The 17,062-nt window shown below is 38.8% G+C and overlaps 1 protein-coding gene across 5 annotated transcripts in view; it reads right to left on the bottom strand.

The window, feature by feature from the left end:
• The window catches only part of Tbx15 (T-box transcription factor 15), a 110,454-nt gene that overhangs the window by 28,974 nt on the left and 64,418 nt on the right, over positions 1-17,062 (bottom strand). For all 5 annotated transcript variants that reach the window (XM_020176931.2, XM_074050660.1, XM_074050657.1 and 2 more), the window contains 2 exons: positions 16,566-16,733; positions 4,728-4,792 (listed from right to left, as the gene is read on the bottom strand). In XM_020176931.2, the coding sequence (XP_020032520.2) occupies positions 4,728-4,792; positions 16,566-16,733 (233 nt within the window). The remainder of the gene's footprint in view (positions 1-4,727; positions 4,793-16,565; positions 16,734-17,062) is intronic.

The following is a 17,062-nucleotide window of genomic DNA, read 5'->3' as shown; positions in this document are numbered from 1 at the left end:
CATTAAATTTATATGGAAATACAAGAGGCCACGAATAGCCAAGGCAATACTCAGTCAAAAGAACAATGCAGGAGGTATCACGATACCCGACTTCAAACTATATTACAAAGCAATAACAATAAAAACAGCATGATACTGGCACAAAAACAGACATAAAGACCAGTGGAACAGAATAGAGGACCCAGATATGAAGCCACACAACTATAACCAACTTATCTTTGACAAAGGTGCTAAAAATATACGATGGGGATAAGACAGCCTCTTCAACAAAAACTGCTGGGAAAACTGGTTAGCAGTCTGCAAAAAACTGAAACTAGATCCAAGTATATCACCCTATACCAATATTAACTCAAAATGGATCAAGGATCTTAATATCAGACCCCAAACTCTAAAGTTGATACAGGAAAGAGTAGGAAATACTCTTAATAGGTATAGGCAAGAACTTTCTCAATGGAACCCCAGCAGCACAGCAACTAAGAGATAGCATAGATAAATGGGACTTCATAAAACTAAAAAGCTTCTGTTCATCAAAAGAAATGGTCTCTAAACTGAAGAGAACACCCACAGAGTGGGAGAAAATATTTGCCAACTATACATCAGACAAAGGACTGATAACCAGAACATATAGGGAACTTAAAAAACTAAATTCTCCCAAAATTAATGAACCAATAAAGAAATGGGCAAGTGAACTAAACAGAACTTTCTCAAAAGAAGAAATTCAAATGGCCAAAAAACACATGAAAAAATGCCCACCATCTCTAGCTATAAAGGAAATGCAAATTAAAACCACACTAAGATTCCACCTCACCCTTGTTAGAATAGCCATCATTAGCAACACCACTAACAACAGGTGTTGGTGAGGATGCAGGGAAAAAAGGAACTCTCTTACACTGCTGGTGGGAATGTAAACTAATACAACCACTCTGGAAAAAAATTTGGAGGCTACTTAAAAAGCTAAACATTGATCTACCATTTGATCCAGCAATAACACTCTTGGGGATATACCCAAAAGACTGTGACACAGGTTACTTCAGAGGCACCTGCACACCCATGTTCACTGTAGCACTATTCACAATAGCCAACTTATGGAAACAGCCAAGATGCCCCACTACTGATGAATGGATCAAGAAAATGTGGTATCGATACACAATGGAATTTTATGCAGCCATGAAGAAGAACGAAATGTTATCATTCTCTGGTAAATGGATGGAATTGGAGAACATTATTCTGAGTGAGGTTAGCCCGGCCCAAAAGACCAAAAATCGTATGTTCTCCCTCATATGCAGACATTAGATCAAGGGCAAACACAACAAGGAATTGAACTTTGATCACATGATAAAGCGAGAGCACACAAGGGAGGTATGAGGATAGGTAAGACACCTAAAAAACTAGATAGCATTTGTTGCCCTCAATGCAGAGAAACTAAAGCAGATACTTTAAAGCAATTGAGACCAGTAGGAGAAGGGGACCAGGAACTAGAGAAAAGGTTAGATCAAGAAAAATTAACCTAGAAGGTAACACACATGCACAGGAAATCAATGTGAGTCAACTCCCTGTATAGCTATCCTTATCTCAACTAGCAAAAACCCTTGGCCCTTCCTATTATTGTTTATACTCTCTCTTCAACAAAATTAGAGATATGGGCAAAATAGTTTCTGCCGGGTAGTGAGGGGGTGGGAGGAGAGAGAGGGGGATGGGGGGAGGGTGTAAGGAAGGGGGCTGGGGGAGGGGGAAGAAATGACCCAAGCATTGTATGCACATATGAATAAAAAAAAATAAAAAAGAAACAAATAAGTGAATAAATAAAATATTGAAACAAGCTAATGAGGATCCATAGTTCTTCCTTCCTGGAGTTCTTACAGAGATCAGCCCACCAGGCAGGACAGGCAAAGCAGATATTCACCAGTATCCAGGGCCAAATGCTATGTGGGGGTCCCTTCTGACTGAGAGAGGAGATAGGAAGACCTCAGTACTTTAGCTAAGCTGGTGTGACAAATTCCTGGACAGTGGAAAACCGTTCAATATGTAAAGATCTTGCTCTCAAACAATCTATCTGATGCTCTTCTATCATTCCTCTGCACCACCCTCACCCCCATTTCATAATGTTCAGACATGTTTTTGAGCAGGTACCATGCTCTGTAGCCACAGGGTGTCCCAGATGTACAAATGCACCTAGAATGTATCTTTATACTTGCTGTTTCCTCTACCTGGGATCATGTTCATACCTGGTACCTTCCCTTGCATCATTCAAGACAATATCCCTAGCCACTGAAAAGAAGTGTCTACCACTCCCACTCTATATCCTAACTGTTTATTTTCTTCTTAGTACTTATCAAAAATTAACTTGTATGTTTCTTGATACCTGTGCAATATGGACAAGAAAAGGTCAAAGTGCACCAGATGGCAATTTCCAAGAGTAGGACCCCTGCTAACATAAAAGTACTAGTTGAAGAATCAAATTTAACCTTAGAAAAAAGTGACAAGGACTCCAATGGGAGAAAAAGGCAAAGAACTAAAAAAAAGAAAACATTCCAAGTGTCAAGAATAATCAAATACTAAATGCCAGTGGAGGTACAGAAAGAAGGAAAAAGAAATAAATTACTAAGTAACTATCAACTGTAGGTTTGACCCTGAAGACATATTGTGTATAGAGTAGACATTCTTAACTTTGGAGATGGACTTTTTTGAAAATCTGAAGAAAGCTACAAGCTTACCCAAAAAATACACACCTGCTGATCCTCACACACAATTTTACTTATAATACTAAAGGCCCACAGAACCTTGGAAATCCATCCAAGGACTCCAAGCTTCAGATCCTAAATTCCCTTGACACACATTACCTACCTATTATGAATGTCCTGCCCCAAAGAATCACTGGGCATATATAGAGACTTCTATATGACAGACAAGTTCCACGTTTACTTCCTTATCTCTACAGGTCTTCAGTTATCCCAGAGAGGAGAGCCTTGAAAAAGAGGCAAAGGAAGCAGTTCTGGTGACCTAGACACAGAATCTAAGCTAATGGAGAGGAAGGTGACAGCCCAGCTAAAATGGAAGGAACAGATGTTTGTTTTGCATTGGAAAAACTTTGAAAATAAAGGTTTTGTCTTGTTTTAAACAAAGAACCATAAAACAGGAAAATATTTGGCCAGGAGCCTATATGCCTGAATTTTAGTGTGCCCACCACTAACTGCTTGACCTAGAACACATTACTCAACGTTGTTAACTGAAAACTGGAAACTTAAGTGAATTTTATTTTATACAATGGATGTGACCTTAAGAATTCTGAGATAAAATTGTACAGAAATCTAAATGTACATTGCACATGTAATAATAGTTTAAGCCAGAGGCAGGGGCACACATCCGTAATCGCAGCACACATGAGGCTGAGGCAGAAGGATCACAAGTTCAAAACGGCCAGGACTTCATAGTGAGACTCTATCTCAAAAAAGACAAAACAACAACAAAAAAGAATTTAATAAATAAGTGACTTCATAAATAATTTTGTAAAGGAAATTATCACTATGGGTGATTTCTAACATAAACCTGTGTTACGCTAATGCATCACACAATGACTGGGCATGTTCTGAGAAATGCATCATTAAGCAATTTAATCGTTATGTAATATTCTAAAGTGTTTTACATACTAGACAGTATAACCTATTACACACCTATCCTCTGTGGTACATGCTGTCACACACAGGGTCTGTCTTTGAAACATTAATATGTGACGCACAGCTGCATAATGCATTACATATTTCATGAAGTGGTTCTAAATATAAGTCTTTGGTAACTGTTTCAGAGAGAATGCCAAAGATAACTCTTGACAATCTGTCACCCAGATGTAACAAAATGTTTGCAAATTACGAAAGACATGTGATTAAAGTAAATTGCTGGTGCAGAATCCGTGCACCATATGAAACATACGTGTCACCTTTGCTGGTGTGGGATTGTCTATACAAGATGAAATTTCCTAATTGGGTAACCTTGGATGTACCTGGCTTCCCCAGCAATTCCAGTTCTCTCCTAACTTTCCACTGAAAATAGATTTTAATCTTACACAGGAAAGGTGAGATAGGAAGAATTTAAAGGAATATTAACCATAAAAACAACAGTGTCTAAGGCCATTCACAAAAAAACAAATTGTCCTACAAACATCCACAATTCTAATGGTTCAGCTGTATAACATCATAGTCATACTGATGGTGGCAGTAGTGATGTTTTAGAAACTCTCCTTCTTAAAGCAGTAAACATATACATATTTTGGAACTTCCTTCTGGTAATGAAATGTTAAGCATTTTACAGATTTTAGCTCATAAAGGTAGTAATTTTCTGAAAAAGTTATTTGCGTATAATTTCTTGTTTGATGGTAATACAACACATCTGAGATATCACTGCAGGTATTGTAGCCTTCTGTGAACATTTATCAGAAAAAAACAGTTTTTAATAACAATAAATTGTCATATAGCATGTTTTCAGTGATTGCAATACCCAGTATGATGGGGGAGGGCAGCATGAGGGATTTGATCTGGTGATTTAGATTGTGTTAGCAAAGAAGCTAGAAGACGTACCATTGGAGGGCAGCTTTGCAATTCTTGGATTAGCTATCCAGTGGCAGAACATGCAGGCACTCTCAAGAAATCCAGAGCCAAGAGCCACCAATGGAGTGTGGGGAAAATAATGTCACAAAGAAAAAGTCAGTGAGTCTCTTGCTTAAGTATTCTTACCTGTTTCTCCCAGAATCTCTGAATCCTTTAGCAAAAGGGTTTCGGTCGATTTTTAATCTGGTGATCTGGAAACAAGCAAATAAATATGAATTACTTTCATATTAGCTGATTTCTTTCTGTTACTCCTAGAAAAAAATGAACAAAAATCACTCTATCAATAACAGTTGCTAATATTATGAAAACAGGTCACACAGAGGTCACATACAAGAGGGACAGAAACTAAGAAGAAGAATATGGTTGATATACCCTCTATGCAAGAATGAATACAGAATTTTTAAACTGGTTGAAACCACCATAAGAAAGTGACTAGGGTTGAATGAAGAAAAACAGAGGAGATGAACCAACTGGAGTTATAATACATATATAAATGGAAATATCACAAGGAAACTTCTTGTGTAGCTATCTTTATCTTCAATAAGCAAAAACGTCATTTTTCTCTTTTCTTCTATAAGAAGAACAAGAGGGCAAAACAGGTCCAGGTGTGGGGGGGTTAATAGCAGTGGGAGTGGAGAGGTGGCAGGGAAAGGGTATAGGAGGGTGAATACAGTGCAAATACTGTGTACACATGTATGTAAATGCAAAAATGATACCTGTTGAAACTACTCCAGGAATAAGGAAAGGAAGGATAAAGGAGAGGGTGGAGAGGTGAATTCAAGTAGATATATTTAATACACTGTTAAGAACTTTTGTAAATGCCACAATGTACCCCCACCCAGCACAACAATAAAAAAAACAGCTGTTGTTTCTATTTAGTTTCCTTTTAGTTTGAGATTTAAAGTGCAACTTGAAAGAAGACTTGGGACCTGGCACCCAGATGTGTCATTCACTTTTCCTAAAACCAAAGGTTTGCCCCATATGTGACTGTGAACTCTCTTCTACTTACTCTCCTTGCTTCAAAGTGGTGATAAGTCATTTGCCTAGGTAGGCGCAGAAATAGAAAGCTTGTCAGTGGTTGGGTTCACAACACATGACACACAGAAGGAATTTTAGTGCCTGTTGGATGAATGGTGATCAAGTGAGTGAATAGGAAATGACTGGATCCAGCCAATCCAGTTAGGTGGCCCAAAATAACTGACTTCATTTCCCATTTCATTTAAGGTATACCTTTCCTGCCACCAGCAACTCTTAACTTAATGACCTAAAAAGTTCATGGAAAAGATGCAAAAAGTAGTTAGACTTCTGCTGGGCTTTTAACCTAAAGGAAAAACCAGTAAATACGAGTTTGAATAGAACATGGTACAGCACATCTCATCCAGACTCCAGGACTCACAAGCAAATCAGAAGAAACACAGAGGCAGCAACTTGCGAGCAAGCCCTACAAGTCCGCTTGCATCACCCATGTTAGGCAGGTTCACAGGGGGCATATGGTTTAACCTCCACCCAGTGTATTAGTCTCCCTCCACTGCATCCTATCTTAGTCCCAGAAAACCTGCCATAGGTGTATATATTACCTTTGGGCCTCTACACAACTTTCTTACCAAGAAAGCAAGCCTGACCAACTTTCTCCATATGTAGTCTAGTGTTTCCTCTGCCAGCCTTGGTCATGGGAGGCATTTTGAGAGCTTGATGACTGAATCGATGTTATTGACTAGCTACATCCAAGAAGTAGAGATTAGACAGTGGGGGCTAGGAAACTCAAAGAAGGAAACATACTCTCAAAGGAAGATAATTCTAGAAATAAATAAATCTCATTATTTAAGACCATCTTCATATGTCTGCTAACTGCAGAACTTACCACTAAAGCAAGTAAAGTTGCTTCCTATGCTACAAATCTTTCCTAGTCCCTCTTCCATCTCATTTTGTCAGAGTGGAATTTCCCAAAGCCACAACCTTTAAAGGTTTAAAATCTTTAAAATGCAATGTGAGATTCTGACAAACACACTCTGACTTGAAAGAACCATGCTGGCTTCAAGGTTATTTTTCTCTCTAAACATTCTTTGCCTCTAGGATGGCGCACTAATAATACAGCATTAAGAATGTAGCAAAAGCAATTTTACATCTATTTTATAGACCAGAGCAGGAGCCTGAATGTTTGGCTTTCTAACATACAGTGTCTGCTTGGTGAATACTGCACTGAGTTTAAAGAGTGTCACTGTTTTTCTGTGTTTGACTTAAAGTCAGTTCTTTCTTCTTCCATAATCCACAGCAATAAACCACACACCATATTTTCTTTTCAAGTTGGGGTTATAATATTTTATTTTCTCTTTCAAGTTGGCTTATCCTGTCCAACTCATTTATGACAGTGCTTTCTGATATATAATTGTGCTGCCATGTTTTGGGGGCCTCCACAGACCCCTGTAAATATAACGACTTGTGCTTCATGGGCCTGGAAGAAATGGCTAAAAACTTAGTTCCCACAGCTCAGTGGAGCCCAGACCAAGGGGTCTGTGTAGAAATTTAATAGAAAAAGGTCATCAAATGTCAGGAAAAAGAACACTTCTACATCTCTTTCAAAGCTTTAATGAGAGATTTAGAGAGTTTTGTGAAGAGTGTGACTGTGCCACTCATTATTGACTATCAAGTGTCTTTTAGGTGCTAAAAGCAATGCAAGTGACAAAGTGGTAAAAGTCAGTATATGGCTGTGTGTCATCCTCTTTCCCCCCAAGCTTATAATCTACATGAAAAAGCAGACACATCTACTAATAATGACAATAAAAACAAGTTGATAAGGCCTCAACAAAAGCACAGTGACTTGAGAGCTGAGAGGGAGTAGCAATTGCTCTATGTTGAAGGGCTCCTAGGCTTCATTTAGAAGGTATAAGTGAGCCAGGCCTTGAAGAATGTGTACAGTTTTAATAGAATATGCAGGAAGAGGAAAAAGAGACAAGGGAATCATTAAATAAGAAAAGTCCTATGTAAGCCAGAGGTTCAAAATGGGAAAAAAATGCACACATTCAGGAAACACTGAGGAATCTGATCTAAGCATAGCCTAGGCCACAAGAAGAGAAACAATGACTGGGGAGTGTGGAGAGGTTGTCTTGAGACCATACCATGCAAAGCCTTCACTGCTTTGATCAGGCGTTTAGATTCCTCAATAGGCAGAAAAGAGCAATGTTAGCTATGTAACCCTAATTATGATCCCCGTTAGTGGTTGTGATGACAATTATAAAAATACAAAGGGATCAGGGACAATATCCTGGAAAAGTAAGCCAATGTATTTTTAGCCTCAATAATCTTTAGTCCCAGAATTTCCATACAGAGAGTCAGATCTGGTTGACTCAGATCTGGTGAGTGTCCTCCATAGTGCAAAAAGGACACAAATGATAGCTGGGACTTGAGGCTTGCTGTCTTATGGAAGATAAGGAAAGAAGACCCTCTTCTTCTCCTGTCCTAATGGAGTCTGAGAAAAGAGGGGACAAAGAGGAAGCAAGCACTTGGACTTCATGTGCCTTTACTGTCCCTTCCAAACCAAATTCCAGGGATGCGGTAGATTGATTCAAGGGAAACTGGCAAGATGACCTCCATGTGTACATCAAGGTGGTCATTCCAGATCCAGATGAGTTACAGCCCCATCAGGAACCAAGCAGATGACCTGGGTGAGACTGAGCAAGCAAGGCTATGACTGAGACAAGAAAACAAAATGTAGTTTTAGTCATATTTTATCATAGAGTTCATCAGACCAGATGTCCCCCAGCAGAGGCCAATGAGCCCAGTGAATGACACAGGGACCCATGAGCAACCATCTCCTCTCCACCCCTGTGCATGCACCATACAACTGGATGTCGAGAGATATATCCAGGGAGAGGCAAAAAACACAAATTAGACATTTACTCGAAATAAGTCTAGTTACATGAAAGAATACTAACTCAAAATAGAGTTGGAAAGTCATATTTTCTCCTATCCTACTCCAATTCAGGGACCAGGCATTTAAAAGAAAATCAGCCATAGAAAATTAACAGCGAGAGAGAGAACATTTGAGTAGTTCATTTTTCAACCCCACTTCATAACTATGCTTATCAGTTTGACTCAAATATATCTGTTTATCTCCACCTCTCTCACCTTAGGCCAGGTCACCTTAGTTTAGAAGGGACAGACTAAACTCCTCTAAACCACCTTAAAACTGATCTCTTATACAAATGGTCAGTAAATACATGAAGAAGTATTCAACTTCCCTGGCTATAAAAGAGATACAAATCAAAACTACACTAAGATTTCATCTCACCCCAGTTAGAATGGCCATATTCAGGGGCAATAACAACAATAAATATTGGTGAGGATGCAGCAAAACAGGAACCCTTATACACTGTTGGTGAGAATGCAAATTAGTATAACCATTAGTATAACCGTTATGGAAACCAGTATGGAGAGTCCTCAAAAAGCTAAAGATAGAACTGTCATACGATCAGTGATACCACTCCTGGGCATCTACCCAAAGGAACATAAGTCAGGATATAATAGAGACACCTGTGCACCGACGTTCATTGCAGCACTATTTACAGTAGCCAAGCTATGGAAACCCAGATGCCCTACACTGATAAATGGATCAAGAAAATGTAGTAGATATACACAATGGAGTTTTACTTAGCCATAAAAAATAATGACACCATGTAGTTTGAAGGTAAATGGATGCAACTGGAGGACATTATGTTAAGTGAAGTAAGCCAGGCTCAAAAAGACAAAGGCTGCATGTTTTCTTTCATATGTGGAAGTTAGATCTAAAAGATAAACATATACACAAAAACAAACATGATCAAACATAAAGTCATACATAGAACATTTCTGTAACAGTAGAACTATTCTATGGAACTCAGAGAAGGTGGGAAAGGAAAAGAGAATAGAGCATCAACAATATCATAAAACATAAAATCTGTGAAGGTACAGGAACTAAGGATATGTATTGAAACTTGTTGAAGAACAGGGGATGAAAGGTAAAGGAGTAAGGGAGAGTAATGGAAGAGGGTGAATGGACGAAAGTAAGGCATACTCACTGAAGGGATACACTGAGAAACCCCTTTGAACATTGACTTAGATACTAGTAACGAAAGACAGGACTGCAAAACAGGTACAGTGGGGGGGGGGAATTTTGAATGAGGGGGATTAAGGTGAGATACATGGTTGATGAACTTCATATACTTATACGAAATAGAACAATGAAACCTCTTGCAATAGTTTTTAAGTGGGGTGGGGCAGGAATCGAGGGAGAGATACAGTGGGAGTGATCTAACCAATGTACAATATAACTCTATATGGAATTGTCACAACAAATCCCCCCTGTACAATGAATATATCCTAATAAAAAATTAATGGGGGGAAAAAAACTGATCTCTTTTCTTCCACTCTTGTTCTCTATCCAATCCCTGGAATCACGATTAATGCAAGCCGATATCATGACATTCTCTTCAGTGGCTACCCCTTTGAAGAATTCAACCCATGCCCCTTACCCAGCCTTGCAGGGCCAGCATATCATGGCTCCAGTCCAATATCCAACACCATTGCACTCCTCTGCCCTGGACCACAGGCTCCCCAAACTGAGTTGCTCATTACTGCAATGTGTCAAGCTCTTTCCCTGCACAGGCCTTCACACAGGCCTACCCTTACACTCTACTTTTCACATAGTGGACCTCATCCTAAGTCTTAGTCTAAGAGTTATATTCCAAGAGACAACTCCCCTGATCATTGCTCTGCTAGTTCCTTTAACTGCACCTTCTTTAATTCCACCTTTGTTCTTAAACCAACTGGTAATAATATATTTAATATATTTACTAATATGTAATTAATAATATATTTACATATTTACCATCAGTCTCTCCCCCTGGAGTATAGGTAGAAACTTTATTTTATACACCATTTTAATAAGCAGAAGGCAGTATGATACACTAATAACATTCAAAGAATATTTTGCCCAATAAGTGAATGAGTGACCAGATGACTATGTGGGAACCAGGGATTGCCAGCCCAAAGCCATGGCAAGATTTAGATTCCACACAGAACAGCTCCCTCAATCTTGTTTACTTTCACAGTTATATTACAGACAAAAGTCTTAAATATTCTTCCTGAAAGAACAAGGCTTATTAGTAACTTCCTGTGCCACTGAGGCTTTCCTACAGTAGTAATGTTCAAACTTGGTCCAGTGATAATGAGAAGACATGGAAAATACACAGGCTGTGAAAGCATTTTTCTTCACTGATTTTATTTCCATAACTTTAATACTGGTTTGTATTGTCCGAGCTATTGAAGACTGGCCCAAAAAGGGATGCTTGCTAGCTTGTCACCATTAATTTTAATCATTACCACTGACTTTTTCGCCTAGCAACATAGAGGCAGTTAATAAATGAGGTACACCTTGCAATGCACAGTGGAGACATAAATAGCACAGGCTCCAAAGGAAATGAACCTTGAGTCACCTGGGTATGATTTTATAGAAAGAAGTCTGAAAAAGCTTTCCCTTACTAGCACTCTCTTAGTTATTCTTATTTTATTACTGTACTGCTTGAAAATTTTCCTCTGAGGGAAAAAACACAAAAGGAAAAATTTGAGTCTGTATGAAAAAGAAAAAGTCCGTATGAAAAAAACCCCAGAAACTTCTGCACCTATTTGATTGAAAAATTAGAACAACATTGGCTCAACAGTGTAGAATATAATGAGTGGCACCAAAATTCTATCAGATTTGCTTCCGCAAACCTGGCTATGGTTTCAGATGTCCTAACTGTAACCAATTCTCATCAAGAAATAAGAATGTGTTACTTGGCAATAACAGGGCTATGTCTTTTTTAAATCTAGCTTCCTGTTTGAAAAAAAAATCCACATCCAACAGTCTTTTTCTCTTAGAGAAGACAAAAAATTTGCAAAAGAAATTTCCTGCTAATTCCATGAGGACATGTTGGCATCAGAATATTCCAAGAAAAAGCGTGGAGGGTTGAGTCACTTACATTCCCACTCCACTGACTTACTCTCCACGATGAGAGTCTAGGCATGGAGTACCTTTCTCTCTTCCATAGACATGCCAAGAGCAAATGATAATAATAACTTCAGTGTGTTAGCAACTCTAGGTCAGGCTCAAGGGTGGGGGGAAGGAATGGAAAGGTGGGAAGCATAAAATACTGCACAAAAACAAAAATGCCTTTTTCACACTTCACATCCAAAGAAGCAGAACCACAGCTGTGTAAGGAAACTAGTAGTACAGGTGTGCTACCTAATTCATTCAGGTATGCAGTCACATACAAAGAATACAGCCAGTGCCATGCACTACAGACACTCATATCTTACAGTTATGGAGAGGGAAGCAATCCCTCATTTTAATTCACGCTTTCTGGGCCTCAGAATTTCAAAGACCAGCTCGGATCCGACCATCGACATATATGTCCCAATTCTTAGTATACCAATTGAAGATATTAATACCTACCCACTCTCCTATCATCATCATTTCATAAAATAAGTGACATCTGCATCAGAAAAACAAGACAAAATATAATAATGTACAGTAATGTAATTGTAATGTAATGTAATGTAATGTAATGTAATGTAATGTAATGTACAATAATAATGTACATCCACAAAAAGTCCTTATTACCTTTCTTTTTCCATTCTTCAATGCTCCATAAAAAACTCCTTCTCAGACTGGCACTGATTCACACCAAACTATTCATTTCCAAACAAGGGAACTGAGGCAGAAAATTTACCAAAGGCAATACAATCTGTCAGCTGCCGAGTTGGGTCTAGAACTCAAGTCCTAAACTCTCAATGGGTGTTTTCTACCATATTACACTGTTTTTTTCAAAAAGTGCATTCGTTCTCAAAAAGTTCAAAATAGTGGTGGGAGACTGTACACAGACATACTAAGGTTCTAATGCGATAAAGGCCTTGAGAGACGTACAGTGGCCCAGAAGGTCTAAGCGCATAGAGCTCACTTGCAGCTGAAAATTAAAAATAAAGACCATAGGAAGTCGTGTTTTCACCAGACTTGAGGAATCCAGACAGAAGAGGCTGGGCAAAGGAATTCCTGGAAAAGACAGCTACATGCAAAAGCAAGACAGCTAAAGTTCATTAATAAAAATTTACCTAATTACTGCACTCCTCTAGATGTGTAATGAGAATAATGAGAAATGACCTAAAGTGTAGCTAGTGCCTAACCACAGAAGACCAGAATGGACTATACTTTACTGTCTGAGCACTAAGGAGCAACTGGACAATTTTAACAGATAAGTGCTAAACTTAGCCCTGTGCTAACTTTACCTACCACTGATGCATGGGATGGCCTGTAGTCCATGTGACCTGACTGGGAGATCCCAAGGTGCAGGGATGTCAGGACCAGAGCAATGACAGTAGCAATCATTGGAAAGAAGAAAATGCTCTGCAGTAGTCTAGAGGAAGACTGCATGTGAAGAAGCAGATGTCAAGTCTGGGAGACAAGAACGGAGTCACCAGGTTTTAACAATGGAAAGAATGGGAAAGATCAAAAATGAGTAGAAGAACTTGGAACACTTTGTTTATCAGCAGCAAAGCACAATGTTTCTAACTTTTAAGTGTGAACTTGCTAAAAATATATTAGTCTAGAATACTGTAGAAAATATGTAAATGCTTACAGACATAAACATTCTAATAATTTTCAATATTTGCCTCAGTTTGGTGACAATAAATTGCTCTCAATCCTTGTTGAAAATCAAGCAGAAAAAAAGAATAAACTAGAATTCCAGAGCTATCAGAGACTTTGAAAAGTAGAGGCTAACTCCTCATTTTCTAGAAGAAGAACTGAAGCTCATAAAAACTTGCTCAGAGTGACACAGGTATCTATTGGAAAATGTAGAAGGCAAACCCACAGCTCCAAATGTCTAGTCCATTGCTGCCTATGCAACAGGTCACTGCTTTCACACTTCATTTCAGTTCCATTCCCTCTCGTTGACCTTCCTTCACTAGGTCAGTGGTTCCTCAGAACACTGAGGACCTACCACTGTCTTTTATCCTATCTACACTCACATAAGCCTCCTACTTATTTCCTTTAAAAGAAAGGGATAAAGAAAGCAATTTTGTCATAAAATGTTGTTCTTATTCTGGAATATCAAGGGGAATAAAAACACAGGGAAGGGTGAATATAGCTTACAAAAGAGAGTAATTTCTGCCCCCTAATCTCCAGGCAAAGTCTGAAAATTACTGTTACATAACAACTTTGGACCTATAGGATGCAGACTTCAAGGTGCCTGGGGAAAGACCTGAGGTTATTTGGTTTTATTAGAAGATACTGTGTTGTGTTCAGTCATATCTACACAGCCAACGGGAATGTTAAACAATCATGCTTGTTGATTTATTTGGGGACTGGGGACTTGTTAAACAGGCAAAAGCTGTTATCGTGATCTCAAAACAAGCAGAACTGAGTACGACTCATCTATTTTGAATGTCAGCATGTCATGAATTCATCAAAATGACATGAGGACACAGAGATCAAAGTAGTTACCTTTTCATTATAATCCCTTCGAGAGCCAATGCAGTTCCTCCAATTCCCAACAACCTGCTTTTTCCATAATGTGAAATTTATTGTTTAAACTTACCTCTATCCCCCACTCTCCTCTGCCTATGTATACCCAGCCACGGGGCCAGGTAGGCTGACTATTATGAAGTGGATTACAGGTTTGTGTTGTTGATTGTATATGTGTGCCCCCATCTACTCCTAACTCTACCGGGCAGGCACATTTTCACACCAGGAAGCATAAAAAAACTGAAAGAAGTTAATACTCTATGAAACTTGGGGGGGAGAAAAAAGAAAAGAGAATGATAGTGCAGGTAGAGGACATAACGATATGCACTGAAAGCTATGGAGGGAAAGGATAAGGGGGAGTAACAAAGGGCATGAAACTGACCAAAGAAAGTATATTAACGACTGGAATACATCAAAAAACTTCTTCAAACACCAACTTTGGAATTAAAAATGAAAGAACTGTAAAATAGGTACAATGTGTGTGGGGGGGTGTTTTTGGGAGGAAAGAGGGTGAACCAAGATGAAGGTGACAGAATGTGGTTGATGGGCTTTATATAAATATATATATATATACATTTCATATATTATATATATATATGAGATAAAATGATGAAACCTATTGCAATTGCTTTAAGTAGGATGGGGAAGGGGTTGAGCAGGGGAGATGGTGGGAGCAATCTAACTAACATACAATGTAAGGATATTCAGAATTGTCACACTGAATCCCCCCAGTACATGAATAAATGCTAGTAACAAAAGAAGGAGTTAAGAAACCTACTCAAGATCACACAATTTGTCAGTGGAAAGATCAAAAATCAAACAAGGTATACCTTTTGTCAAATTATTGTAATCATGGCATTTGCCCCCACCCAGCTTAGACATAGACAAAATATTTATCAGAGTGAGATGTGCTCAGAACACTGAGTGGAACACTGGAATACTGTTATGACAGAAAGGGACTTCAAGTCCCCATGTTTGGTCTCTTTTATTATCAAAGTGAGTGGCAGCTTCTGACTTTCACTGTGTTTTACAATAATGGCTCCCCTGTCCTCTAGAACTCACCTCAATGAGGCAGTGGGATGTTTATTCTTCAGTGTTCTCATTTGTTCTATAAACAAAGTCCTAAAACTGGAATGTACGACGTCATATCACTGCCTTCATAAGAAACTAACAATTAAATTGTAACTGAGGTAGACTTAATAAAGTGCTATCAGTTATTCCAAGAAACTGGACTCTTACTCCTCCTCTTTTGAGTCATAGTCAATCCCAAGGTTCCAGTTGTCTCAAATGCCATGACCATTTTGCTGCTGCATCTTGTATCAGAGCTTCAAAAATCTTACTAAAGTTTTCTGTATGGGACATCCTTGGCCTCTGTAATTTTATTATACAAGAAGTTTAAGAGAGCTTAATCATTTTTAAATAGCACTCTCTACCTTAGATCAAATATGACATTCACAAGGATGGTTACAATAATAGCTGGAGTTGGGAACACTTTACAGCTGATGAGAAAGTCTGACAATCATAGGGTACCTAACATTTACTGGACTAAGGGGTTGTCATACAGCAAATTCATCTGAAGGTAAAGAGCATCTAAGGACTACTAGCCAAATACACCATGAAAGATATAAACACCCTTTCTATGTGAGCCAAAAATCACAAAACTCACTGTCAGCTTTCTGGCACATAGTAAATAAATGTTTTCCTCAATTGCTTTGTGCACAAAACAAAGTAGCCAATATAAAAGGCATTGAGTATAATAGCATAAGTTCATCTCATTTCAAGCAAGCCCCAAATAAAAGTATGTTGATTAATAAGAAAGATAAAACAAAAATCTCTTTGTTTGGGGAAATGATTTACAGGATTCTTTTAAACTAGGAAATTTGTCAAAATAGAAAGCACAACTTATAAAAATGGGATAAACACATAAAAACGTACAGAGCATGGGGTGTAGCTGGTGATCACAAGAGGTAAATTTAGTATGAAATTGTAAATGGCAGTGTTGAGTCTTAAATAGTTTAAGAGGCTTGGTGACTTTGATGTAGCCTGATGGAGGCTATCCGGAAAGCCAGCTAAGAGGGAAAGCATGAAACAAACCTCAGTGCTTTCAAAGGAATTCCAAATGCAGAGGATTACTTGCCAAGATGTAGTGGAGATCGTAAACATGGGTATACAGAGACATGAGGATAACATAGACATGAGGTATGGTCCTCTTGATCAAGGATCTTGTCTCTGATCTAAATGCAGACCACGCCACCTGTCACTAGGCATCACCATATGATCATCACCAATGTCCTATGGGTACCGCAAGACTAGTGCTTCCCGTTCTGACCTTCAGTGCCACCGAGAAAGAACAAGCATTTCGTACTAAAAGCAAGACCATGCTTCTTTAAAAATAGATACACAGGATATTTTCAAGGGTAGCCTCTCACCTGCTGGTTCTGATAGGCTGTGACTGTGGTGAACACCGTCTCGGGAAAGTTGAATGTTTTCACCCCATCCCCCACAGGGACAGGCTTGGTGGGTGAAAGGTCGCTGCTGAAGTCCTTACGAATCACGTGAACTCGAGGCTGGTATTTGTGCATAGAGTGCAAAATGATCTGAAGTGAGAAGAGAAAACATTGTGCTGTGTTTAGCTTTAGGTCTCTCCATTGGACTGGCAGAGTGGCTCAAGTGGTAGAGTGCCTGCCTAGCAAGCGTGAAGCTTTGAGTTCAAATGCCAGTACCACCAAAAAAAACTAATTAAGAGCTCTAGATCTTTTCAAGTTCTCATGCAAAATAAATCACAAGATGGAAGCATTATAGGAAGAAGACAGATTGGGGATGGGACCAAGAAATCAGAAATCAGCATACTTGCCCGTGGAAGAAAGGACTAAGGCATTGGATAGCATTACATGGAACCATATAGCAAGCTATCCCTAGCATGGGT

Source organism: Castor canadensis, chromosome 12 (genome assembly GCF_047511655.1).
Source record: "Castor canadensis chromosome 12, mCasCan1.hap1v2, whole genome shotgun sequence".
Lineage (NCBI taxonomy): Eukaryota > Metazoa > Chordata > Mammalia > Rodentia > Castoridae > Castor > Castor canadensis.
This window is presented reverse-complemented; position numbering and strand designations above follow the sequence as displayed.